The sequence below is a fragment of the Semicossyphus pulcher genome, unplaced genomic scaffold, assembly GCF_022749685.1.
Source record: "Semicossyphus pulcher isolate SPU_LCO1_2020_fin unplaced genomic scaffold, fSemPul1.0.p SCAF_14, whole genome shotgun sequence".
NCBI classification, from domain to species: domain Eukaryota; kingdom Metazoa; phylum Chordata; class Actinopteri; order Labriformes; family Labridae; genus Semicossyphus; species Semicossyphus pulcher.
In genome coordinates, this window is record NW_027211648.1 from 7,283,025 (window position 1) to 7,308,188 (window position 25,164).

Sequence of the window (25,164 nt, forward strand, 5' to 3'; positions counted from 1 at the left end):
TTAAGTCAGCCAAAACATGTTGTTAGTGCACAAAAAACTGCGGTTGACAGTAAAATCTAGCTTTATTGGGCTAGCAGTTATGTGGTGGAGAGAGCTAGCAGCATGGGGTTATTTGGCAGTTCAGATTAGCCGGATAGCTTAGAGAGATGGTAAACAACAAGTGACAGATTTTTACACTGATACTTTATGACGCAGTAAAATGTCGTCTATGACAACCAATAGAAAAGGAGGCACCACCTTGTGGCGCTATACAGAACTGCAGTTAACCGAATTTACCGGACTTTAATGTTACTCCTGCATTCATGTGGTGTCAAAGTAATGGGGAAAAAATTCTGATTGGAAAAAATCAAGCAAAGGCTCCCCGGAGAAGAAAAAAGACGCAATATAGCGCAGAAACATGGCGGACAAAGGTAAATGTCAGGGGAAAAAAACTTATGTTAAGTCACTAATTCATATTAAGTTTTTGGAGAGTGACCCTGAGAGCGTTGTGCCATTGGAACGTCATGAACCCACAACTCTACTACTACCCAAATTTACAAAGCATACAGTAGCCTGATTGAAGCCCATAAACAGTATGTTCTCTGAAATACTGGCTGTCCACATCTAAAAACCACCGTGTTTTTTTTAAGTGAGAAATGTGTTAAATGAAAGTACACATCAGTGAAGATGTTAGAATTTACGCGTCCACTTATGGTATAGAAAGGCGTAATGCTGAGTAAAGCAATATTTATCTGGTTTTAAAAACACAGCAGTCGGAAAACGACAAACAAAACCAGGAGTATTGGAGCATCCGAGCCGAACGTGAACGCACCATACATATCCCCTTAACTCACCCCTTGACTGACGAATCAGTAGCTAACTTCGGCGTCGTCACTTACCCACCTTGCATTGCAGCAGCTCGTGAGCAGCAATTTACGTTGGTTGTAAAACGTAACTGCTATTTCTACTGTTACTGTAGCTGTAGATAGCTAGCGAATATGCTGAAGTAAACCGAGGTTGTCTCAATAAACTCTGCCAACAGTTAACGTAGAAATTAGCTTAACGGTTAGGTAGCTAGGTTAGCGGGACGCCCTCAAAGAAACTCTGTAAGTGCTTTTGCATGCAGCTTGTGGGAGTGAGCATTGATATGGCTGTGTAAACTTTCTGTAAAACTAGGTGGAGGCTAGTGAGGCCTACAGAGAGTACTTTCACAACAAACCTGTGTCTTATTATGTGGAAACATGTGCTGCTATGAATCTAATCTCCCTCTTTCACACTGAACTATCCAGCCCTGCCTGTTTGCTTAGGTTGGATAGACACATAGCTTGAAACTGTCAAACTCCAATCCGCAGCTCTCTCCTATAGTGAGTGCTTAGATTTTGCACTTTCCCACGGTCCTTCAAACCAATTTACCTGGATTATTCAACTGATTCGGAAGGTAAAAGACTTGCTACAAAATGCCAAAGTTAAAATGTTTGTTTTCATGTGGGTCTGAGATTATGTTGATTACAAATTTTCATTAGAGGTTTTCATTGATTTATTAACTGAAATGTATAGATGAAACCTCATCATTCAGTCAAGGCAGGAAAACTATGTCCTTACCCAGGAACATGAAAACACAAAGTAGCCAAGTGTAAAGTAATTATGTCTTGAGACCTGGCATCATTTGACTCTCTCTTTTTCCTCTTCTCACTTTGACAAGCATGACCTCCATGTCTCCACACAATTTCTCCTGGGTCGAACCGGGCAAATTGGCCGGACTGGCGCTGCCCAGGATGACCTCTGATTACCAGTACCTGCTGGACAATGGTATCAAACACCTGGTCTGCCTGTGTGAGAGAAAACCACCTTACCATGACACATGCCCAGATTTACAGCTGCACCACATAAAGATACAGGACTTCACCCCTCCTTCACCTAATCAGATTGATAGATTTCTGTCCATCGTGGAAGAGGCCAACTCCAAGGGGGAGGTAAGAGCTGAGATACGTGATAGTCTGTGCTTGACGGATGGTTTGGCTTATACAATACTTTTAGGACTCTCCAGGAGTCTTGTATCACGTGCAGGCTGACATTGTAACTGAATACATATGGCATAAACTTCACTTGACTTTGACTAAACTCCTGGAGCAATAGAAAGGGAAATGTATCTTTCATGATTCAAAAAGATGAAAGGGAATGGCTTTAAAGCTTTTTGTCAGATGCGGGGTTGCATGCTTTGCATTACATTTTTTGGTGCTTCAGATTTTCTTCTTTTAATCATCATGTTTAGGTGAGGTTGCAAAATAGAAATACAATGATTTATTTATCAATCAAAAATGTATCCCTTGTTCTATAATGATTTAAAACCCTAATATCCTAAAACCCAAGGGGATGTCTTCAAATTGCTTGCTTTGTCCGATCAACAGTTTAAAATCCAAACATATTCCATCTAACATCACATAAGACATATTGGAAAAACTACGTAAAACATTTTGAATTTAATTTTTCTTTCGATTGAATCCATAATCGACCAAACGGATCACCTCTACTTGCAAAAACAAAATGAATCTTGCATGCAAGGATGTGTTTGTGCGGCATAACAGATGACTCAACTAACCAAACATGGTATTGTTGCTCTTCAGGGTGTGGGAGTTCACTGCATGCATGGTCATGGCAGAACAGGGACCATGCTGGCCTGCTACCTGGTGAAGACGAGGAAGATCTCGGGGATCGACGCCATCAACGAGATCCGCCAAATGAGGAGTGGGTCCATTGAAACTCACGAACAAGAGAAGGCTGTGGTGCAGTTTCATCAGCGCACAAAGTAGCTCTTATAGCACTAGCATTAAAAATTTGATTTTACACTTAGTATGAACAAAATAAGGGCAATAAGTGACTCGATTAATTTAGCTAAATTAACACTTTATTATCTAAAAACAGGAAAATAGAAGAATAAAGTTTTACAAGTTAAAAAAGGAAAAAATTCATGTCCTGAAAACAATACTGAACCTGATATTGACATTAGCCACTGTATGTCCCTGGGACATTTTACTAAGACAAACATTTATACTGAAATAACATACTCAAACTACCTTGTTTATACGGTACTGTATACTTTATATATTCACTTGCACATCATCAGTTTTCTTCCTCCCCTGAGCTTCTCTTTACAAGGCTTTAAAGGGCCGTCCCAACAAGAACAATAAGTATAACAATAACTATAAATATCTCAATGAAAAAATCTCTCAAGGTTTTTTTTTGTCCACACTGATGTGTTGTTAAACAATTGCCAGGATACCATCAAATTAATGTTGAATCATACAAAAGTATGAGTTAAATACGACTTCAAAATACAACAACTCCTTCAAGTTGGGTTTTTGTGTCTCTGTGCAACAAACAGCAGAAACATGTCATAACAATTTCTTACGCAGCTTGTCTTGGTGCCAGTTATCACATCATGTGTGTTTCATCATTGTGGATGCTCACATCGTTGTTGTAAGCGTTATAGTTATTTTTGCAGTTATTGCTCTTGGTGTGGGACGACCTTTAGCCTTAATTTATGCACTGGACGCCAAGGAAAAAAGACGCTGACGCTCTTTGAATGTGAGCTTTTCAGGAGCAGACGCCCTCCTGATTTTCTCTTCCTGGTGTCTGTGAACAAACAAAAATGTTAGCAGGAATGCTTGAATTATGTATAATTAATGGGGAATCACTTATGGGGACACAGAGAGTGTATTCTGCAGATGTATTTTACTCAGGGATATCTTTCAAATGCTTCTATTAATGTTCTTGTAAGTTGCATTGCATTAATATCTGATGGTTTTAAAATGACAACATACTTAATGAAAAAGCTTTTTGTGCATCAACATTTATGTATCATTAAGTAATCATGAGTAGAAATGCTGCCTAAATGCTTGTAAGTTTAAACTCACTCTTTTGATGCCACTTTGTTTACGTCTTGACTCGGTCCGCTTGGCCTTTGATCTGCCAAAACCATGCAATTGTTTTAATGTGCAATAACTTAAAAAGTCTGAAGAGCACTCTTTTGAATAAATTATATTGACAACAGTTACCTGTCTTTGCCTTGTCTTTTTTTAGGCAGAGATGAGTTCCTGTCTGCTTTTCCAACTCTTTCAGTTCAGGGTTGATGTTCCCAGCAGAGCTTCTCCTGTTCTAAAGATAGAAAAATATCAGATCAGATTTCAGATCAGTTTGATTATCTAAATGTCCCTATTATCAAAGAAGTTTTCCTTAAATCACCGCCACCTCCAACAGACAAAAACAAAAACCCCACCTGTGTCCTTCTCTCCAGCTGCTGTATCGTCATCATCATGTCCAAATCCTCGTCTTCCTCCTCCTCCTCCTCTGCTCTCTGCTGAATCTCCTGCAGCCTCTTCTGAAACTGACACTCCAGGCTGAGCTTTCGGAGCCGGTCGTTCTCCTCCGCGGTGAGCTTTGCTTTACCCTGGAGCTCCTGCACCTCCTGCTCCAGGAGCTCCACCGCCTGGAGCCTCTGCTGCTTCTCCAGCTTCTCCTGGGCCTCCCTCCTCCATGGGTCAGACAACTCCTGGGGGTCTCTTTGCTTTGTGGGAACCTGCTTCTGCTGAGCGGGAGGTTCTTGGAAAGAGACGTGTTTTGTTGGAGTGATGCTTACTTGTGGTTTTGCCGCTTGATCTTTGTGTGTGGTGGATCTTTGCTGCTGTGGCAGAAGTGAGGGCGGAGGTAGCTTCTTGGTTGCAGGAATGGGACATGCATAAATATGGTTAAATGTGTTTTGGGGACTCTTTATGTTCGCTTTTAAGGTTTGGCTCATCTTCAGTGCCAGCAAAGAGGAGCTCTGGAAGGTGGTGAGCGGAGGATTTGTGTGTGTGTTCACTGCTCTGGTCACAGGGATGTCTATGCGTATTGGCTGGATCGAAGGCGTAGGTGTTGGATGTTGTGAAAAGGGAGTTCTCCACACACCGGCGCCACTCATACGGCTTAACTGCTGTCTTTTCGTAGAGGAACAACTTTCCGAGAGGATGTCATGAGTAGAAACACTGGAGCGAATTGGAAAAGATGAGTAGTGGCTCATGGTTTGCTTTGCACGCTGCTCCTTCTGCTCCCACAAGGTCTGCCTGTTGTCCAGCAGGGGGCCTCCACTGTCCACGCACAAGTTCTCCTGGGACAGAGCTTGGCGCTAGAAGGGGAAATATGGAGATTTATGTAACTTCTAACTCTTTGTATTTATCCTTTTATGAACTATCAGTGGTTAAGTTAAACATTTATATTATTTACTGTATAGGTTTTTGTAAGAAGTCACAAAACTGCTGCGGAAAACTGTATTTTACAAGCATATTACTTGTTTTGTAGATGAACAACATGGAGGATTAAATGCAATATCTCCCTTTCTATGCCTTACTTTTAATATATTTGAATGTTTAGTATTATAAAATTATTTAAGCTTTTATCTTGTCATTTTTAACCACATGGTTTCCCTTTTAGTACTTGTATACCATCACAAGTCCCTGAGAGAAACAACATTTCAACACTTGAAGAATTGGTGGTAGAGGGGGGCTTAATCCTCTATGTAGCATTAAAATGATGACTTACCATGAAGGTCCTCTTGCTGGAGCTCTGTCCATCTAAAGGCCGTAAAGACACTTTGAGTGTTTGCTGCTGTCGCCCGGATTCAGATGTATTCTTGTCCTGGGATTTAGGGGTCGGGAGTGTCAAGTATTCCCTGTGATATGTCTGAATACAGACACAATAAGTACATAAAACAAGTAATTATGGGTCATGAATTCAGTTAAAAACATTCCATATTTGTACCTTTACAGTATTTCTTTCCAGTTTGGGAATTTGGATGACATTAAGTGACTGAATATTGTACAGATTTAACATGAAATAAGACTGAAAAATCTTGAAAACAAACTCACATCATTTGTGCAAAGGTTGATACTGGAGACAGCGGCGATGTTGTTCCCTCTAACAACAGGGTCAGCAGTTTGATCTCCTTCCTCGGGGGCAATACCTACGAAAACAAGGGGAAAATAAACACACAAGTTATTCCAATGACCCGCCCTTAAGCTTCAAACATATTTCACATTAAGGCATCGTACAGTTCGAGGCCAGCAGCAAAGGGATGATGGAAATAGAAATGCACCCACTGGTCATGTTGGGGTTGGAGCGATAAAGTTGTCTGTTTCTCTGCATCATCTGCTCTTTCTTCCTTTTGCTGCTCCCATGCAGGGGACCAGGATCCACAACACTGTACAGCGCGAGTGTTTTACTGTTTGGATTAGCATAGATTTTGTCGCCTTGGGAAGGAAGAAAAGGTGTGATTTAGTTCCTAAAGAGCAGACGGTGAAAGGGAAATCATTGGTTTAAGTTGTATTGTGTATTTACCTGTTGTGTGCTCTGAGGTGGGCTCACTCAGCAGAGCCCCCAGGCCGTGGAAGCTCGCTCCAAACTTTGCAACTTGTAAGGTAACAACGGGGCCGGTTTGCATCATGATAGCTGCTGCCCTATATCAAAATAACATAAACAAGGTCATTTCTGCATTTCATTCCTTAATTAAAGGGTTGGTTTAATAGCAAACTTTCATTGTGAAATTGTCAGAGGACTGTACAGCTTTTAAGTCGACTTTTTCAGCTCAAAACTTGCTGATGTGAAACTCCTTGAATCCTACACCCTCCAATTTGCAGGCAAAACCGTTTTCTGGGCCTCAAATGTTCCTATCTCCACATAGCTGAACAGAATGTTTCCATGTTTTCAAACTGTATTTCAAACACCCATCTCCCTTTGTTCTTTTACACTTGAACTTTGAACTGATCTCCTGCGATGTTTGTGCACATGGGAACCTGAGAAAAAAGGGACGACCCCCAGGCATGCTCGCCGCTCATGTGAAGTGCATTCTGCTTTTTGTTTTAGCAGTACTGACATGATGTTTTTAAACAATTATAATATTTACCATGCTCACCATCTTAGTTCAGCAAGTTAGCTTGCTAATAACTAGCACTAAAGACAAAGTATAGTTGATGCTACTTAGTTTTGCAGGTTTTTGGTCCTTGAACCAAGTTGGACAAACATATAGTTGTTGAGATATTTCAGTCTGGACGTTGAAGTGGTGAAAGGACCAACAAACAGATTAAGAAAGCCCCGCCAGCTGTGCAACAGGCTGTTGTGTAGCAGCTACCTTTCTTGGCTGAGGCCAACCAGACTTTGACCGTCCACACTCAGGAGCTGATCCCCAGCTGTTAACCTGCCATTCTGCAAAAACAAGACACAAGAGATTTAATTTTCAATCCTTCCTTACATAATCTCAATGGAATTAATCTGTACATCTCAAGTCTAGCCAAGTGAAGCGTGTCAGATCTCACCATTTCAGCCGGTCCTCCCCTCACAATTGATTTGATATAAATGCCAAGATGGCCTTGCCCTGCTCCCTGTGGGAAAATAAGAGTGAGGGTGTTAATAAAGTTGGACATTTCGCAGAAATAAGGTGTTTGAGAAGATTCAGTTTGTTCACCTTGGCAGCCACAATGCTGATCCCCATCCCACTGTTCAGAGGTTTGTTAAGCGTGATAGTCACAATCTCTGGCTCTCTGTGTGCTGACTATTGAAGAAAATCAAAATAAATTAGATTACTGCGCAATACATTGTTTATTTTACGTAAAAATGTGTATTGTATTTCAACACGTGGACCATTAGAACAAAGGTATTGCTTACCAAATTCGTGCTCTCTTCAGAGCAGGATGGTTCACTGAAGCACACGGTCCAGTCACCTTTAGAGTTCGGCTGCGAGGTTAAAGAGCAAAGGCCTGGAAAAAAAGGATGTTAATATCAAACCAATTCTATGTGTGTTATTTCAGGTACAATACATGCATGGTCATTTATATTCACATTATGGAACTAGGACAAAAATCCCATACCTTTGCGGCAAATTGGCTCCAAAAATTCCCTAAACCCTGGAGGGATTCCTCTCACGGTGTCACAGGAGTATCCTCCCTCCGGCAGCAGGAAGGGCAGGTGGAGGTCGAGGCTCTCCTCCAGCTGGATGTCCCGTCCTTCGCTCCGAATCAGGTTATCTGCCGAGCCCTCTGCAGCCGTCACTACAGCATCGATCAAATCCTGCAGTGAGGATGACAAGTAGATCAGACGGCAGATATATTTCAGGAAAAGGTCGTTCTAGCGTATGGATTGGCATTTGTCATTCTGTGACAAGGCTTCAGGGAAGGGATATCCAATCTGTCTGCTGTGACCCTGAAAAATACTGAGGACCTTCCTGCAGATGACCCTGACCACTGACCTTGTTGTAGAGATCGTCTAACATTAAAAGCATGACAATAAAGTTTTACTTATATTGGCCCAGTGAGTAAGCTGCAGTGATAGTGGCTCAAGTTGTAGAGGCAGTAAGTATCATAAATAACAAAACGTAGAATTTGCAGCAAATTGTAGTCACTGGTTGAAAGTTACCAACTACTTTTACTGTACTTGAGTGTATTTATTTTATGATACTTATTACTTCTACTGGGCTACATTTCACCGAAATTCCTTTTATTCATTTATTCTTACTCAGCAATTACATTTTCAAATAAAGATTTTAGAATAAATCCTCCAATGATCTCTCAGAATATCACTGTATGCATTATCAATAAAGTTTTCAGTTGAATATGTAGTTTAGAGCTCCAGTAATAATAATAATTCAGAGCACTGAGTGCTTTTACATCTACTACTTTTGTCAATTTGTAGATAATCCTTACACCTTTACCAAAATAGGAATTACAGCTCTACATTGTATTGACTTAACTTATATAGAAGTAGCTAGTGAGTAGAGGTTCTATGGTTCCAGCAGCAGTAGAAGTAGTCATGGTAACAGCAGTAGAAGTTGTCACTGACACAGCAGCGGTAGTTCTCTTTAAAATCAATTTTAGCTTCGGTACAGCTTTTCAACGCTGTGGCCGGTTGTAGTGGTACTAGCTACCTTCAGTAGACACAATAATTTAATTGTAATATGACAACGCCCGAAACACAAAGAGCGTAAAATTGATATTTATTAGTTATGCGTAAGTGTAGTGCAAAGTGCGAAAACATTTTCAGTAATGGCGGCATTCTTCAGTTGACGTTTGCCCCGCCCACCGGTGCCACCGAATGTCCGCGACTGCTTTCATAGGACGCCGGTGAATTTCGCTACATGTACTGTCACAAATGTTAACTTCAATTTTGGAGTCCGGAGTTTACTTTTCTGGTGTATAAAGCCTGTGATAGTGAATCCACTCGTACAAGGTAATTATTTGCTGGTCACTGCTCGCTAACTAACTTTTTTTGAGTTGATATTCAGTCGGTGTGTGTTTGGCTAAGTTCTCGTTAAGAGGCTTCCAACGGCTGCTAGCTAGCTACGCCCCGCTCTTGTGTGGTTGATAATTTGATGTCTGTTTGACGTTCAGTTGCTGGCTATGGTTTTATGCTAAGAAGTTGTTGTCGTCTAGCCTAACTACTGAGTGTCTACATTTGTTCAAATATAATATAAGGACTAGCTATTTGATGTTATTATAAGAAAGTATTCAACCAAAAAAATAGACCTATAGATGCCTTATTTTCTGATGTGGTTATCAAGCTGTGCCAACCAAATGGCATTACCTTTAGTGTGCTAATTTTAGAGCTTGTCTGTCCCAGCAGGTCTTTTAGCAGTGCAAAAAACCTAGACAGTTTAGAGAATATTTTTTCAAATTGTCTTAGGCCCTTCCAACTAGATGCATAATGAAAATGTACTTGTTAGATTGATGTTTTCGTTTAAGATGTTAAACCCTGGCTCCACTAGAGGGCAGTATTGTATATGACTGTTACCTTGCACACATCCCATTCATCACATTGTTCCCCTGTAACGTTGGCTTAATGGGAGGCTCTTGGCCCTTGACACACATAATGTTTTTTCCACACAACTTATATTCAGCACAATACTGGGGAAATATTCCAATCAAAAGCAATGAATTTATATGTCAGTTCACTTAACTATTCTTCATATATTATTCATTATTCATGATTGTTAATTATTCATATAATTAAATCTATATCGCTGAGCTCCTGTTCCGTGGTTGAGGCTGCTGTTGCTAAATTTTTCCACTCTGAATGTTAACCTTTAAACATCAAACATCAACACTAAATACCTCTAACATCATTCTCTGTTTACATTAATAGCTCAGGTCCAAGCTCTTATTATTGGTACGTTCATTAAAAAAATCTTTTGCAAGGATTTTTCCCCAAAATGCAGCATCATAGCTGTAGTTTCAAGCTGAGAAAAAACATAAGAATGAGCTAGGTGGACACACAAGGAGAGACAAAAAGGACTCACAGGGGGGATGTGAGGCTCATTGGTTGCATAGCGGTAGCCAGCTAGCAAAGTCTGCAGCTGCAGTGAGTTCAGCTTGAAACAGGTACTCTGGACGTCCTTCGTGTCTTGTATTGAGTACTTATTCATGGTCAGGAGCATAGTTGCCTAGAAACAGCCAGGAAATACATGTTTTTAACATCTTGTAGGGACTTAAATACATGCTCTGACAGTTAAATGGAAGGTGAGATTAAAACTGCAAGGCATATAAATGTTCAGAAATGTTTACAAAGAAGTTCATTTGGAAAACAACATTTGATTACATTTTTCTGAGATTAATGTGATTTAAGCCTTTAGCATATTGCTGGACGTAGTTATATGTCACGAAAGCCCTGCTGATAAGCCTTGTTTTTGTCAATATTCAGACGTGTACAGCCAGAGAGACCGACCTGGATGATGTGTCCGAGGTGGCAGTCTGCAGCCAGCTCCAGGCCTTGCCTCTCCGCCCAGGCTTCGATGGCCGTGAGCCTCTGACGGAGAGCAGCTCCCCAGTAGTGGGAGCGCAGGCCTGGAGCGTTGGCCTCTGGGCTCATCAGCTGGTTGAAGAGCCAGGTGCTGATGAAATGGAAGAGTTGGGAAAAGAGCTGGATGGTGAGGGCAGGGTTGACCCGACAGCGGCGTAGAAGAGACATGGCGTTCATCAAGGTGTTCAGCACCAGCTCTGCAAAAGGCAAGTTAAAAGTTTACAGTCTTTGAAGAGGGAGGGAAAACATCTTCCAATATCACACCTCTTCAAATAAGTTGTTGTACTGGGTAAGATAACAAGCAGTATTCATTAGTAAACAATCATTTACCTATACCAGCAGGCAGTCTGCCGTGTTGCTCAGGATCAATCAAAAAAGTTGGCAAGTGCTTCCTTAACTCATTCTGCAGACACTGTAGCAGGAAACTTTGAGAAATGAAGCACACAAAAATGTTACATAGTACTTTATATTTAACATAAGGGCAGTAACTTAGGGTTGTTTTCATTGTCGATTAATCTTTTGTTTATATTAATGATTCACTGATTGACAGCTTGATCTATTAAATGTCTATTAAAAGTCGAAAGTCCTTAAATGTCCTGTTATGTTTACAACTCCAAGAAAAAGCATCCCTTTTACATCCCTTAAAGCTCCTGTGAGGAGTTTTTAGCTGGTTATGAAGTGGACTGAAATGAATACTGATGCCTCTATATGAGCTACAAAAGCAAACTAGATCATCAGCGACAAGATAGATTTTATCTTTATAGTTATTTTTGATGCCTGTAACCACTGCCGGGGGTTAGTGTTAGCGTTGGGGTCAGACGAGGCGATTAACTTTGCGCTGCCAAATCAGCCTTTTTTCTATATTTACACGGCAAAGATTCACAGTGAGTGATGCTTTTGATATATATACATGTATACGCCACATTTTCATCCTCTAGACAGAAGATAAAGTAGGAAGGAAAATTGCATGTTGACATAACAGTGCTTGTGTATTCTGTACAGTACGATTGGGATTTGCCAGCTCAGGATTGTAATTGCAGTGGGAAAGAAGCTATTTTTAAAACCGTTTGTTTTGGAGGCTAGTCATGTGTAGTGCCTTGTAGGATAAAAAAGGCTTGAATAGTAAGAGAGTTGGTTTAGAAGCAGGTCAAGCTATGATTTTAGCTGTACTGAATGTTCCCAAATTTCCCCCCTGGGGATCAATAAAGGATTCACTTGTTTTTAGTACAGTGACTCTTTGTCGGATAGTGGAAGACTGTTTTCTTGAGCATGTGCTTCAGTCTCTGTTTGGATTCAAAAATTCTCACATGGTCACATCTGTACCTGTAAGCTCTGTGCACCAGGTGAGACAGGTCCAGCTGACTTTGCTGTGTGAGCAAGGTGAGGTCTTTGTCATGCTTGAGGAAGTTCAGCAGCTCCGAGGTGTTGGCCATCCAGAAGGCAAGGGCGCCAGCGATGGCATGCTGCCTCTGCAAAGCAAATATATTCTCATGTAACCTCAGTGAACACTTGGAAGACACGACTTTGAGTCATTTATTCAGTGTGAGCATATGTCTAACAGGGGGAGGTTTCTCCGACTTGCCTGGATGACCTTTCCTGTCATGGCCACCATTTTGTTTGTGATCAAGGTTACACTTTTTGAGGGGGGAGAGCTTCCCCTGCGGTGGCGTTGCAGAGCAAAGCGTCCCGCAGCATACAGGATGTATGCAGGTGAGAGCTTAAAATGAACTGTGGAGCTGTTGGTGTAATTTATGACTGCAGACAGGAAGGCTTCCTCAGCTGAAATACAAAACACACCAGCAGGGGGCAGGGGGGCATTGTTAGAGGAAAGGAGGTGAGCTTACAACTGACAACTATACAACAAGAAGAACACCGTTTTATATGATACTCACAGTTATCACAGAATTTAATTCCAATTGGTAATCCAGGCTGATCTTGATGAACACCTCCTGTGTGCTCTGCTCCTGTATTTTACAAAACAGCAGTCATCATATTTATATTACATTAATGGTTAGTAAAAAGGTGCCTGTACTGCCGCATGACGAGTTCACAGTCTTGCTTTTTCCATAGTTTTCAGATGACTCACCTGGATCAGTCTTCCTCTGGAGCTTTTGTATCTCATGGTCGGACACATAAATGCCGTTTTTGTTCAGCAGCATTTCAGTTGATCTGGAAATTTGTAGTAAAGAGTGTTAAAAGATGTTGTTCTGACAGTGAGGTAGGCCCTGAAGCCAGCAGTCTGAAAATAACAATTCATAGTGAACAAAGAATAATCTCACCCAATCTCATCCTCTGAAACCTTGTCACTTGCTTTAGTTTTGTTCTTCTCTTTCTTCTTGTCTTTTCTTGACAGTGTTCTCTTGAAGTTTTGGATCACGCCTCCCTTTTCCTTCTCGTGACAGTTTTCCTTTATATTCTAAACACATAAAAAGATCCTAGATATGAGATCATGTGCGAGTGAAGACGGAGTGAAACTGCAGACAGAGTTATGGGTTGTACCTCAGAACTTTCTTTATCTTTCTTGAGCACAAAACGTCCTTCTCTGTTGTCTTTGGTCCAGTGTAATTGTACAACCAAAGGCCTCTCATCCAGATCCAGTTTACGTTCTTATTACAAGGACAAGAAAAATGGTCAGAGTATATTCTTATATCAGATGAAACACTACACCACAGACTGTAGCTCTAAACACTGAATAGAAATAGAACAGATGGACAAAGTGAAATCACATAAATTGTCATAGTTAGACTGACAAATATGTGGCTACTTCTGACATAACTTATAGCCTCACGTTAGCTTTTACGCATTGCATTGCACGATTCAAAAACAATAAAATTGGTGTTAGTTTGGGAAGAGTATTCCTCCGAACTAAAGACTGTATATATAGATGGACAACGCGTCTCCATCTGCTCCCATTGTACGTAATTGATGCCAAAATAGCCCCTGCGATAGGAGCTGCCATCTTGCGATGGTGACGTCATACGGAGCCAGAGTCTGCGCAGTAGAGATCGGCGAGTGAAGCGGCGGTAGCCACTTCCGCTAACCCAAACACACACTTAACTTACCGAAAAAACAGCAAGGGTCCCGCACACTGGCGTGTTTAACAGCAGAATAGCTTCTCTGTGTTGGTCTGAGGTTAACGTTCACAGGTATGGAAACTTCAATGACTGTAGTGATTGTTTTAGTTACGTTTCTACTCGCGGATCGTCCTCCGCTCTGCTCAACCGGAACTGATTGGCTGCAGGAGCCTAATTTGTCAACAGAGCTGTCAATCATCATTTTGACATGATAATAACTAGCTATAATGACAGAAACCATGTTTGAGAAAAATTTATCGGGCGTGTATTTTGATTTTATAGTTTGACCCATGTCCCACCTGTTAACATAGAGGAGGCGGGCTTTATGACCTATACTGCAGCCAGTCAGCAGGGGGCGCCTGAAATGTTTTGGCCTCACTTTTAGGGAGCTGTCATGTCGTCCATCTTTTTATACAGTCTATGCTCCGAACAAAACAAGAAAGTATCAAACGTTTGCCATAAAGTTACTTTTCTAGAATTATCCAAAATCTAACGGAAAATTCCCATTAGCTTTGTGCTGAGGGTATCCTAACGAGCCTGTTGACAGACTATGCTAACCTCCGGGCTGGGCCCCCCCTGCAACAATCTATTGATTTATTGTTGCTAAACAATATACAATGTTGATATGTGCTTGTCAACAATATACATTATGATAACGTATTTCCAGTCGCCTGAGTGGAGTGATTACCTTTACTGGCGTGGATCTCATACAGAGAATAACTTGTCGTCAGCATTTTCATGTCCGGCCTGAATTTCTCTGAAAGAGTTTCGATGACCTCGTGAGCTGGAGAGTTGCTGCAAACACGCAGACATTTTGTGGCCACGTTTCCTCCAACATGATCCTCAAAGTAGAAGCGCATCACACCATGAAACTCCAAGTTCTGCCAAGAAACAAAAAATGTTCCCTGTTAGCGAATGCTGTTCTTCCTTTTTGCCCTTCTTGAATTAAACCAGTAAACAATCAAACATTCATAAAGCTTGAACAAGAAACAGAAACATCAAATTCTCTCATGTGTGAAGCCCTATACGACCTCATCTCACATGACCTACAGTACACCGACACGCTGGCATCCTGTTAGCACTGACACAATTCTCCTGCTAGCTGGCATTAAAGGAACATTTCTGATATTTCACCAATTACCTTGTTTTCTTTCTTTTAATAATTACAACTTTTAACAATATATGTTTTTAACAAATATTCACACATTAACATTAGGACATATGAGTAACATTGCTTTTAATAGTTGCTATTGAGTTTGCACTTGCATTAAGGTTGGAGTCTTAAGAAACATGTAGCAGAAAAAGTGTCCAGAATTGAAGCAACAGAGGTGGAGATGTCCTGACTTTGTGTCCCTGCAGGGGTCAATCCCCATGATGAAAGTACACAGACCAGTCAAAAGCAGTTCGGGTTCAGATGTGTTTAATTTCACAAAATAAAAATACTCAAGTATTACCTCTCATTACCACAACACACATAGTTCATATATAAAGAAAAAACATCTTATGGTGCACCCAAAGCTGTGACATACAGTAGATAGTTGTGCAGAAAATAAAACGTAACCGTACGATGTAGATGGTGAATGCACCCTGTCTGGTGTCAGCAGGCGACTCACCTCATCCGGCTGGCTTATTTCAAACAAGTCCAGTCTGTTGTTGTTCCATTGTCTGATGACTTGGGCTAGTTTCTCTTGTTCTTCCTGCTCCGGCATGTTTCACTCGTTAACTTTAAATTTTTCTATCTGACTGGCTGCGGTAGATATTTCCAGAAATAGACAGAGGTGAATATCCTGTGGCAGCAAAGTTCTCTCCTGTCCTGGGAATTGTATCCACTTGAACGCCACCTCTTCTTCAACCTGCTCCCCATTAGTTATAAACTCATTGTACTGTGCAGTGAGTTCTTAAGCATAATTGCGTATTTCATCCCCACATCCCCTCTTCATGCCCCCACACCCCTCTGCCCTTATTTAACGGGTCAGTGGATCTTTGTTATGTGAGGCAAACTGTTTCCTAATCATATATCCGTAACAGGCGAATGATCCACCACCAAATTAGATCTGTCATTTTCTCTCAGAGCGTTTCACATCATTTCCTTGAGAACTGCATATTTTGATTTTGCTCCCGGGTTTTCAACTATTTACACGTTTTTAACCATTTCATAATACATTTGAACAATGCTGCAGACGTCATCATGTTTTCAGTCTCAGACATTTCCACAATCACCACGAGAGATTTCCATCCTCTCTTGAGAAGCGACACGGATATTTACGCTTGAGGGAATCCCACTTCTCATGCATACCAGTGATTCTCAACACAATTTATGGTTACATGTCTCCCCATTCAGTCAGCACGTACGTATGTAGGGCAGCTTTTGTTGGCTGCTCTGAAGCTTTCTGGGTAAAACTACAATGGAACAAAAGCCTCAACAAAAACAACTCTTAATTAGATATACAGTACGGCATGAAAACTGAATAATCAAGGGTATTGTTGTCTGGATGTTGGAGAATTCAGAGAAGATTCCTTTAAGTAGGAGAAACTTATTTATAAGGTCTCTCAAAGTCCATAACTCTGACAAGGTTACCTAACACAGAGCTGACATTTTACATCTGCATCTTAATCAGGTTTTGCATTACATTGACTGTGTCCATGATTTCTGGAGGATACCCAAACCCTCTCTGAGACTCCAGAGTTATGGAAGAGGGACGCTCTGATCAACATTTAAGTCCTAGATCCCAATTAAGGTCTTTTAATATTGGATATCTCCAATACCAGGTTTGATCCAATGTATGTATTTACCTTAATGTTGATGGACTACATGTCTGACATATTGAAATAACATGTAGCCCTCTTAATTTAAGCTACTTGTTCAAAATACTGAAGGTCCTGGTTTAGAACAGTCAAGCTTTAGTTATGGATCCGATAGGAATGACACTTTAACTGGAAAATACAACTCCTGAAACGTACGCAAAGCAACAGCTAAAATATCCAACTCAATTGGAGTTGTTGGAACACCAGGATACAGTTTGTCTGAACTTCTAACCCCAAACATGTGACATCCACAAATTGCTTGTTTGGTCTTATTAACAGTAAAAGAGTAATGCTTTAATTTTGCCTCCTTTACAGTTGTTGGCTGAACACAGACAGCGCTCAAATCACAGACCATTGAAGATTTATTTTGGTGAGAAATCAAGTTAGCAAAGAATTTATCCTGATTAGTGTAAGCAGCTCTTTTTGTTTTATCTGTTTTAAAGCAACGGTGAGCGCGGGGTCCAAAAATTGGCACATGCAACCTCACAACCTCGCTAAATTTACTGTGGCAGATAAAATAAATGAGGTCAGATTAGGGATGCACAATATTATCGGCACGTTATCGGCCAACACGCCGATATCCGCCGATATAATTAACCGATAAAATAATGGGCTGCTGCATACTTGATTAAATGCCCGACCTCGGCGCAATGTACCCGGTGCGAAGATGACCTGCGCGGCGCAGCGTGATGACGTCACGTGTGTCTGCCTGCAGCATGAGAGAGTTAGAAGCCAAAATGTCTGTGGTGTGGAAGTTTTTCAAAGTGTCTGAAATAGATAGCAAAACCGCTATTTGCAATGAGTGCTCAGCTTCGGTGATGCGAGGAGGAGCCAAGGCAAAGTCTGTCAACACTACAAACTTGATTAACCATCTCAAGACCCGTCACCCCGACCGTTGTAACAAATGTGATAAGAGTATCACCATTATACTGTACGCTAATTCCAATACAGAAGAGAGTTGATGATCTCTGCAATTAGGTGTGCGGGAAAAAAATATCGGTATCGGTAATCGGCTATGAGTTGTAAAATATCGGCATATCGGCAAAAAATCCAATATCGTGCATCCCTAGGTCAGATGCCATTTGCAGATAATGAAATAGGCTTATTCAACTACAAAATCTCACCACTACAACACACAAGTTGATTTACCTTGTGTTGTTTTGCATGGACTCCACACACTGGTTAGTAATTGCATTTACATTCTTTAATTGACCCACCATGGCGCAAGCCAGTATGAAAGTCTCAAAGCATGGACTGGCTCATTGCTGGAGTAGATCAACCCAAAAGCAAAAAAAAAGGAGGTTTTCGGTTGATGGGCAGTCAATGATTCTATTGTTTTTAAGACATCTGAAAATCTGGCACATAAGAGCCACTGGCAGATTAATCAAAAAGTAAAATTTGAACTGTGGTGCCAGCCTTTAATGAGAAGCCAGATTCACTGCTGAATATCAGAAGACTTATCCAAGAGCTTCTGAAGAGCCAAAATGTTGGGTTTTCAAATAGCAACATGGTAGCACTGTTGGATCTGGATCCATGAGAGAAAAGAAAAAACTAAGAACTTCTCTTTTTTTATTAAGTTTAAATGAATACTTAGATTTCATGCTAAGTAACAGACACATTTAATACAAAGAAACAAGCGACCTAAAGCAACACTCCTCCTGCTGATCTATAATACATAAGTTACTGAGATTTTTATGTGATGTTTAATTACATTACCCTAATGGCCATTAGATCAAGGTAACCTAAGTTTTTCAATCTAGATAAAATTAAATATAATTTCAGTGCAGAAAATTAGCGTTGCTGACGTGTAAGGTTGCAAAGGTATGAGTTCCTTCTTCAGTTTATTTCCTAACACCTCGTGTTGCATCTGCTCCCAGTGCACTTCTGTAGTTAACACCTTTAAGGCCTCAGTATATCAAAAGTTGTAGAGAAAAAGTGTGCAATGACAACCACATTGTATTGTAAACACAACATATGTGGGAAAAAATCCAATAATACCCCAACTCATAAAGGCCTCGATCATATAATCATGCCGTTTTTCTCTGCGGTCTTTGACTTGTCTTTCCTCCTGTCAGAAAACAAATACACAAAAAGAAACATTAAGGATCAAACGATAGAACCTTCTTCGAGATTGACTTCCTTCTTTGTTTGCTGCGCATTGTTTCTAGTCTGATTTGCAACATGAGGCAAAGGAACGGAGTTGGAGTTACTAGACAATTTATAAGACCAGATTATAAGTCGTACTTAAATGCAGATGTCTGTTTTAAAGAGATTTAAAAAGCAAAAACTTAGGCCATGTCCACATGGAGACGGGTTTAAGAGTAAACGCCAAAGTTTTTTGTCGTGTGGTCGTTTCGTCCACACGGAACCGGCGTTTCAGGAGCCCGTATGCCCCAATGCCCACTGAAACGCTAGTAATCAGTGCTACTTGGACCGCAAACAGAGACTAGAATGCTTCTGGCACCAAAAATCACAGTTTCTTCATTCGTATGTTAAATCCATTATAGAGATTAGATTGTTGTTCCTACCGCTGTTAATGATAAAGAAACACATTTAATCTAGCACCTAATATTTAATCAATTTACCGTCTTAGGTTCTCCACATCCTCAATGGTTTCTGGCAGGGCCAGTCCCCTCATCTCAGGCAACAATGTCACCAACCCACTGTACAGCACCGACATCACACCTGAAACAAGGACACATGAGTTCATGAGAAACGAAAACAGGCATGATAAATTGGTAAGTTTCAATTTTCACTATGTTTGAATCATTTTAGGGAGGTAAGAGTATTCTAGGAACATGACAGGAAGACAGAGATTTACCGTAAAGGAAAAGGGGCAGCTCCTGCCAGATACTGGCCAGTCTGTAGAGCAGAAATGGGGCTACAATTGCTCCAAAGTCACTTGCAGATGAACACACCGACACACCCAAATTTCTGCGAGGAAGTGAAAGAAAATCAAAAAGTAAGACACTCAGGACTTGGCTTGGCATTCAATGAAAAATGTAGCACCCCTGACAAGGGAGTCAAAGGCAGATTCTTCCCTGCAGAACTTGAATCTTGTTATCCTCTCATTGGATCTGTCAATGTACAAAGTCCATTGGACATACATGTTTACATTCGGTGAGAGAAACCTTGTCATGAACACTGAGGTTGTGCATTTTGGCCACTCGGAAAGATGCAATAATAACATGTAGTGTGTTTGACTTGTTACGCGTTAGTCTGATGTTGCACATTATTTACACCTACCTCAGCGGTGTTGGATACATCTCTGTATTAGCGAAGTTTAAGGTCTCAAATCCAATGGCAACAGCGAGCCTCCCGATGATTGCAATCAACTTTTTCAGCAAGGCAAAATCTGTGGGGAAGATGAAGGAGGCAAAACACAAGATAGAAATGGAATGCAAGTAGAAGGAACATGACTTTACCAACCAAGAACCTGAATTACAAATAATAATCCACCATCACTGCACTGCACTGTCAGTTATACCTACCTTGAGAGATTAAAGGGACGACGAGGCAGGCGACACCACCAATGAAGTTGGTGATGGCCATGAGGGACCGTCGACCGACTCTGTCAACCAGCAGGTAGAAGATGAGGCCGGTGGGAAGCTCCACCACAGCAGAGATAAAGAAATCCAAGAAGAGGTTGTCGCCTGTGATCCCCAGCCGCAGGACCAGGCCTTGAAACACAATAGTACTCGTAAACCTGGAGGAGAGAATCGGGAAAAACGTATTTATTTTTGAATTACTGGTACACACTAGCATTTATTACTGGAACATAGGAAATAACTTAATTAAAAATCTAAATGACTCACCAGGCATAAGTTAAAATTAATGTGTTTAGTCTAATCGTTGGTGTCTTAAACAAATCCATTACTGATACAGGATTTACTTCTTTCTTCTCCTCCTGAAGAATAATCTGAAAGAAATATTATATTAAATGCTTAATTAGATTCAGTAAGTAACATTTCCAGATTTGCTTTGACTTATGACGGCACCAAAGATAATGACGTAAGCAGTCTCTTAAAATATCGTCATACCTCTGGCAGATTTGGTGGTAAAGATCTCCCATTGCATTTTGCAATGTATGAAGCGACTCTCATCGCCTCCGTGGTTCTTTTTTGTGAGAACAGCCACCGCGGAGATTCAGGAACAATCCTTCAAAAGATCAAACACATGTCTGTACTGGATTAAATATCCCCTTTAGAGCAACCGTGCACATAAATATAACTTGCATATTTAAAAACTATGTATGTGTACCAGTAGTATGAGATGAACAGGATGCAGGGCAGACTCATGACCAGCTGCAGACTCTTCCAGGAGGACAGGAAGTAAGCCAGACCAGGCAGGATGACCATGCCAGTGGAGTAGAAAGTCCGACTCACCATGGACACAAACTTCCTGTTGTTTGATCCAAAGAACTCAATCACTGCAGAAAAAAAAGACTCTTCACACTTATGGCTCAACAAGCAAGGGGCGCTCCCACACATTGGATACTGAAGCTCAGGGGAATCATGCAGCATGACATCAATAAACTGCCGAGAGCATGTTGTGTTTACTTTTTAAGCTGTGTGTTTTAGATGGTCTGGTTATCAGGTGGTTTGGATGAAGAAGCAACTAAACCTGACTGCACGTATGTAGCTAATTCTCTCCCTCACAAGATTTTGAATGTATACATACCAAGCACATAGGTGGCTGTCCACGCCCCCTTTCCAAAAAATCCTTGCAGAAATCGAAAGGTGAGCAGCAGCGGGTACCATGGGGACAGCACGACCCCAACACCCGAGATACCGAGGCCGAGCATCGATGCTATCAAACATGGCTTTCTACCAAACCTGTGAAAAGACAAAGTATTACCTTTGGTATTAAAAACTCAATCTTTATGTTATTTGTTAACTGCCAATTAAAACGGTAAGGTGGAACCATTGAAACTAGACAGATTAAAGCAGACCTGTCGGCCAGGTATCCGGTGACAAAAGCTCCAATAAAAAATCCAAATGCCAGGAAAACTTGATTCAGATCAGCGAGCCAGGATCTCTCACAGACCAATGAGAACTACAAGAAATAATAAGACATTTCTTTAGAAAACAAAACTAGTCTTGCATAGCAATAGGGGTAATTATAATTACAGTAATGAACAAATCAATTAAGGATACAGAAATCCAGAAAAATCATCCAGAACACTTCAAAAACTTACTGTAATTTTCTCACATAAAAAGTGCAACAGATTAATTTATTGTCGAGGAATTTTGTGAAATGTGTCATGAAAACACAGCTTGGCTCATGTTATACAGAGTTGCATAACATCAAGAATAAAGTCACTTATAAGGTGCAATGAGTTCCTTTTTAAAGAAATAACTTAAAGGATAAACCTGTAATGCAAAGGAAAAAAGAGAGATCCAAGTGCCTTCAAAATACAGAATCCATTGACAATGTATGATGGCAGATGCAGTCTCATATTTCTAATTCTAAGCCTTGTTTACATTGGTAGGAAGAGGCAGAAAGAAATGGGACCTACCTCAGAAACAATCGTGCTGTGGTTTTTATCAAAAACCCATCCGCTGTCGCAACGCACCACTGGGGTTGCATTAGAAGTCAGCAGCCAGTTAAGGTCTTTGCACTGGTCTTGGCTTTTGTTCCAGTCCACACCAAACCTCTCACACCGGCTGAACGATCCTGACTGTTCAGAGCGGGGAACAGTGACTTCCCGCAGCTTGAGGTCCGTCCAGCCACATTCCTCCTGAAGGCGCTCAGATTCAGGAATCCCACACCAGTGATCCGGAGTGTACCCTAAGAAAACAACCCCGACCAGTACAAGAGCAAAGAGTATCAACGGCAATGAACCAAGTGTGACAATCTTCCTCTGGAAAGGCCCAAAGTCTCCTATGTGCCCGATGAGTTTGTCTACATTTGCCATCACTGTTGATTAACTAATGTCTGGCGTGAGATGCTGGTCCTGGTGAAGCAGCTCCACTCTGAGAATGTCTAGGAGGAGACGTGTCTTTAAAGAGACAAGTGGGGCGCTGGTGTTGATCAAAGTCCTCCTTTCTTTCTCATTATTGAGTTTACTGGTCTTCTTCTGTTATGCATCTTTTTCTATACTTGGAACAGGGACTGTTTTTTAATTACCTGAATTTACACAGAAGCTGCAAACACATCTGTAGCACCAAGGTTTGTTTAAATAGATTCCCTTTATTCTTTTTAAGCTTTGGTACTGGGATTGCTTTAAGGATTATATTGTCGTTGTGTAGTCAGTGGTCAAATCGGAAATATATCATAACAACTGGAGACATTTTCATGAAACATCTATTCTAAGCCGTTAATAACTCAAACAAATGGGTTTACATTAATTTTTTGATGTTTAACCATGCCTTTAATAGTTTTTGGTCACTTACTTCATGCCTCAAAAGAGAGCCAGAATTAAACATTATTATTATTAAAAACATGAAGGAAATATGAGCATAGCTTGATCTGAATGCTCCAGTGCCTTATAGATAACATTTTATATATTATGTTTGCCCCAGAGTACTTTGTGAAACAGATACAGTATGTCAGAATATAGCATAACGTTAACGTTAACCAAGAATGGAGCATTTCAGAGAAGCAAGATGTACTGTAAATCAGGTACCTGAGCTTTTCTTTTACAAAACCACCTCACGTGTGTGATTCTATTTCCTCCCATGATAGAACTGAGACAACCTTTCTGTCGTGGTGTTCTAGGAAATTTGGCCTGTTAATGATCTGTGGTTGACCTTAAACAGTGTCATATACTGTGAATGTGTGCAGAAGCACAGTGACCCAAACAGTGTTTCCCTCACTCAAGACCCTGTAGTTCCATCCATAAGGAACACAGATTGTCCCTAAATCTGAGGTCATTCAAGTTTGAGATCCTGTATGAATCTTTAAGATACTTCACAGGCGACTCTTATGAACTATAGATACAAATATATTTGTCTCTTTGGATGTTGTTATCTTTGAATAATTAATGTTTAGAGTTTCAAGTTGTTCAACTTTTATATTTTTTACCTGTACAATCTTTACAAATGTATGTTCTTTTGCTTCAGTGTGACCTTGGAGAGCTCATGTTGTCAGTGAGGATGATAAAGCAGCATAGAAGGCGCTTCTTTAAAGAGACGAGTGGGGAACCAGTGTTGATCAAAGTCTTTCTTTCCTTGTCTCTCTTGAGTTTACAAAACAAACTTTCAAGCAACTGTGCAAACTGATTTATGTGCCCTGTATACTAAATGGTCCCCTTATGTCTTTAAACACAGCCGTATCCTGTATCTGATTTTGCATCTTTTAACTTTTATTGCTTTCTCTCAGCGGTTTTTGTCTTCTTTCCCTCTGTAAACAGACTGACATCAAAGCAGATTGGGTTAGTTAGTTACAGGTAGTCCTCTGGATTGTGTGATTAGAGCCACATCCCCAGCAACAGCCTGTTCTTCATAACAATGGTCTGTTCTTGAGAAATAACAGACCTCGGAATGCTGCTGTTAACCAATCAGAATCAAGTATTTAACAGAGCCGTGCAATTATGTTGTTCATGCGATCTGTTGGTCCGGGCTGAAACAACTAGACTACCTCACTACTATCACAACTATTGGTAGGATTTCCATAAAAATATGTAAAGCCAAATGGCCCCCAGAGGATGAATCTGTCTGTACCTCTAGCACCACTTGCAGGTAGACGCTTTTTTGGGGCGGGGGAATTTTTGATAACTGTTCGATGAACTGCATAAAACTTGGTTTGGACTCTCACGCTCCCCAGAGGATGAAATTTGATGACTTTTTTGACCACCTGACATTTCCTATAGTGAAAGTAGAGAAGTTAAAATTTGGGATTTTGAGTCAAACTGATGAATGTATTGCTATGAAATTTGAAACAGACATTCATATTCCCCTCAGGATAAACTTAATACATCTGCTGATCCAGACATTTTCTTTTGTTCCACCATCAGGGCTTTTTAATTTGGCTTTGTTACAGGGGTTCAGTGCAAACTATAAAACAGACACAGAGTACCCTGTATGGCTGGGCTATATGGCCAAAATCCTATATCACAATATAGGAATTGTTATATGTCGATAATGATTTATATCACCATATATCATGTTTTCTGGTAATTTTACAAATAATTAGTCTATATGAAATTTCCACTTTTCTGCACGTGAATGTCCATATTAATAAACAGCGCCTCCCTCTATGGTTCGCTCCAGGTTCACTCCCACATGCAAGGGTTAGAACGTAAAGCGTTGTCAAAATGACGTGAAAATTGCCGTAAAGCAGTTCAGCCGCTGATTTTGTGACGTCACGATGGAGACGATATAGAAAAACACATTCGATAGACATTTTCATATTGTTTTAACGATATATATTGTCATATTGCCCAGCCGTAGTACCTTGAGGAACACAGTAGACCTATACACTGTTGGCCTCTAAGTAGTCAGATAACATAACATAACATAACGTAAACATTAACCAAAACTGGAGCATG

The 25,164-nt window shown here is 40.7% G+C and overlaps 3 protein-coding genes across 4 annotated transcripts; 1 reads left to right on the forward strand and 2 right to left on the reverse strand.

Annotated features, from left to right (window-relative positions):
• The first annotated feature begins 936 nt into the window (after positions 1–936).
• Positions 937–4,029, forward strand: dusp23b (dual specificity phosphatase 23b). Of its 2 annotated transcripts, XM_069661515.1 has the most exons (4): positions 937–1,085; positions 1,332–1,417; positions 1,682–1,952; positions 2,604–4,029. In XM_069661515.1, the coding sequence occupies exons 3-4, from the start codon at positions 1,683–1,685 to the stop codon at positions 2,787–2,789; spliced, it is 456 nt and encodes a 151-aa protein (XP_069517616.1). In that variant the 5' UTR covers positions 937–1,085; positions 1,332–1,417; position 1,682; the 3' UTR covers positions 2,790–4,029. The 2 variants fall into 2 exon arrangements, with proteins under 2 accessions (XP_069517616.1, XP_069517618.1); XM_069661517.1 differs by lacking the exon at positions 1,332–1,417.
• LOC138591162 (afadin) lies at positions 3,913–24,609 on the reverse strand. Its single transcript, XM_069661682.1, has 23 exons — positions 24,592–24,609; positions 15,482–15,565; positions 14,557–14,749; positions 13,270–13,400; positions 13,074–13,201; positions 12,881–12,963; positions 12,687–12,758; positions 12,377–12,573; positions 12,118–12,263; positions 11,125–11,219; positions 10,720–10,991; positions 10,295–10,438; positions 7,875–8,073; positions 7,672–7,763; positions 7,472–7,558; positions 7,323–7,388; positions 7,139–7,212; positions 6,349–6,467; positions 6,111–6,260; positions 5,880–5,974; positions 5,554–5,694; positions 4,256–5,140; positions 3,913–4,134 (listed from the first exon to the last, which is right to left on the reverse strand). The coding sequence occupies exons 1-23, from the start codon at positions 24,607–24,609 to the stop codon at positions 3,913–3,915; spliced, it is 3,693 nt and encodes a 1,230-aa protein (XP_069517783.1).
• Positions 18,693–22,590, reverse strand: slc22a3 (solute carrier family 22 member 3). The gene is made up of 11 exons (XM_069662426.1): positions 22,192–22,590; positions 21,625–21,728; positions 21,354–21,508; positions 20,934–21,102; positions 20,714–20,831; positions 20,489–20,592; positions 20,165–20,379; positions 19,920–20,028; positions 19,495–19,607; positions 19,259–19,358; positions 18,693–18,741 (listed from the first exon to the last, which is right to left on the reverse strand). Exons 1-11 carry the CDS (start codon positions 22,588–22,590, stop codon positions 18,693–18,695), a joined length of 1,635 nt encoding a protein of 544 aa, XP_069518527.1.
• Positions 24,610–25,164: the final 555 nt, after the last annotated feature.

Excerpts from the sequence above, each read along its gene's own strand:
- dusp23b (XM_069661515.1), top strand. The coding sequence starts at position 1,683 with ATGACCTCCATGTCTCCACACAATTTCTCCTGGGTCGAACCGGGCAAA. Across the intron at positions 1,953-2,603 it reads AGGCCAACTCCAAGGGGGAG|GGTGTGGGAGTTCACTGCAT; the intron begins GTAAGAGCTGAG and ends GTTGCTCTTCAG.
- slc22a3 (XM_069662426.1), bottom strand. The coding sequence starts at position 22,590 with ATGGCAAATGTAGACAAACTCATCGGGCACATAGGAGACTTTGGGCCT. Across the intron at positions 20,380-20,488 it reads TTAATTTTAACTTATGCCTG|GTTTACGAGTACTATTGTGT; the intron begins GTGAGTCATTTA and ends TCTCTCCTCCAG. Across the intron at positions 19,608-19,919 it reads ATGTATCCAACACCGCTGAG|AAATTTGGGTGTGTCGGTGT; the intron begins GTAGGTGTAAAT and ends ACTTCCTCGCAG.
- LOC138591162 (XM_069661682.1), bottom strand. Across the intron at positions 12,574-12,686 it reads AATTAAATTCTGTGATAACT|CTGAGGAAGCCTTCCTGTCT; the intron begins GTGAGTATCATA and ends TTTGTATTTCAG. Across the intron at positions 5,975-6,110 it reads CTCCAACCCCAACATGACCA|GTATTGCCCCCGAGGAAGGA; the intron begins GTGGGTGCATTT and ends TTGTTTTCGTAG.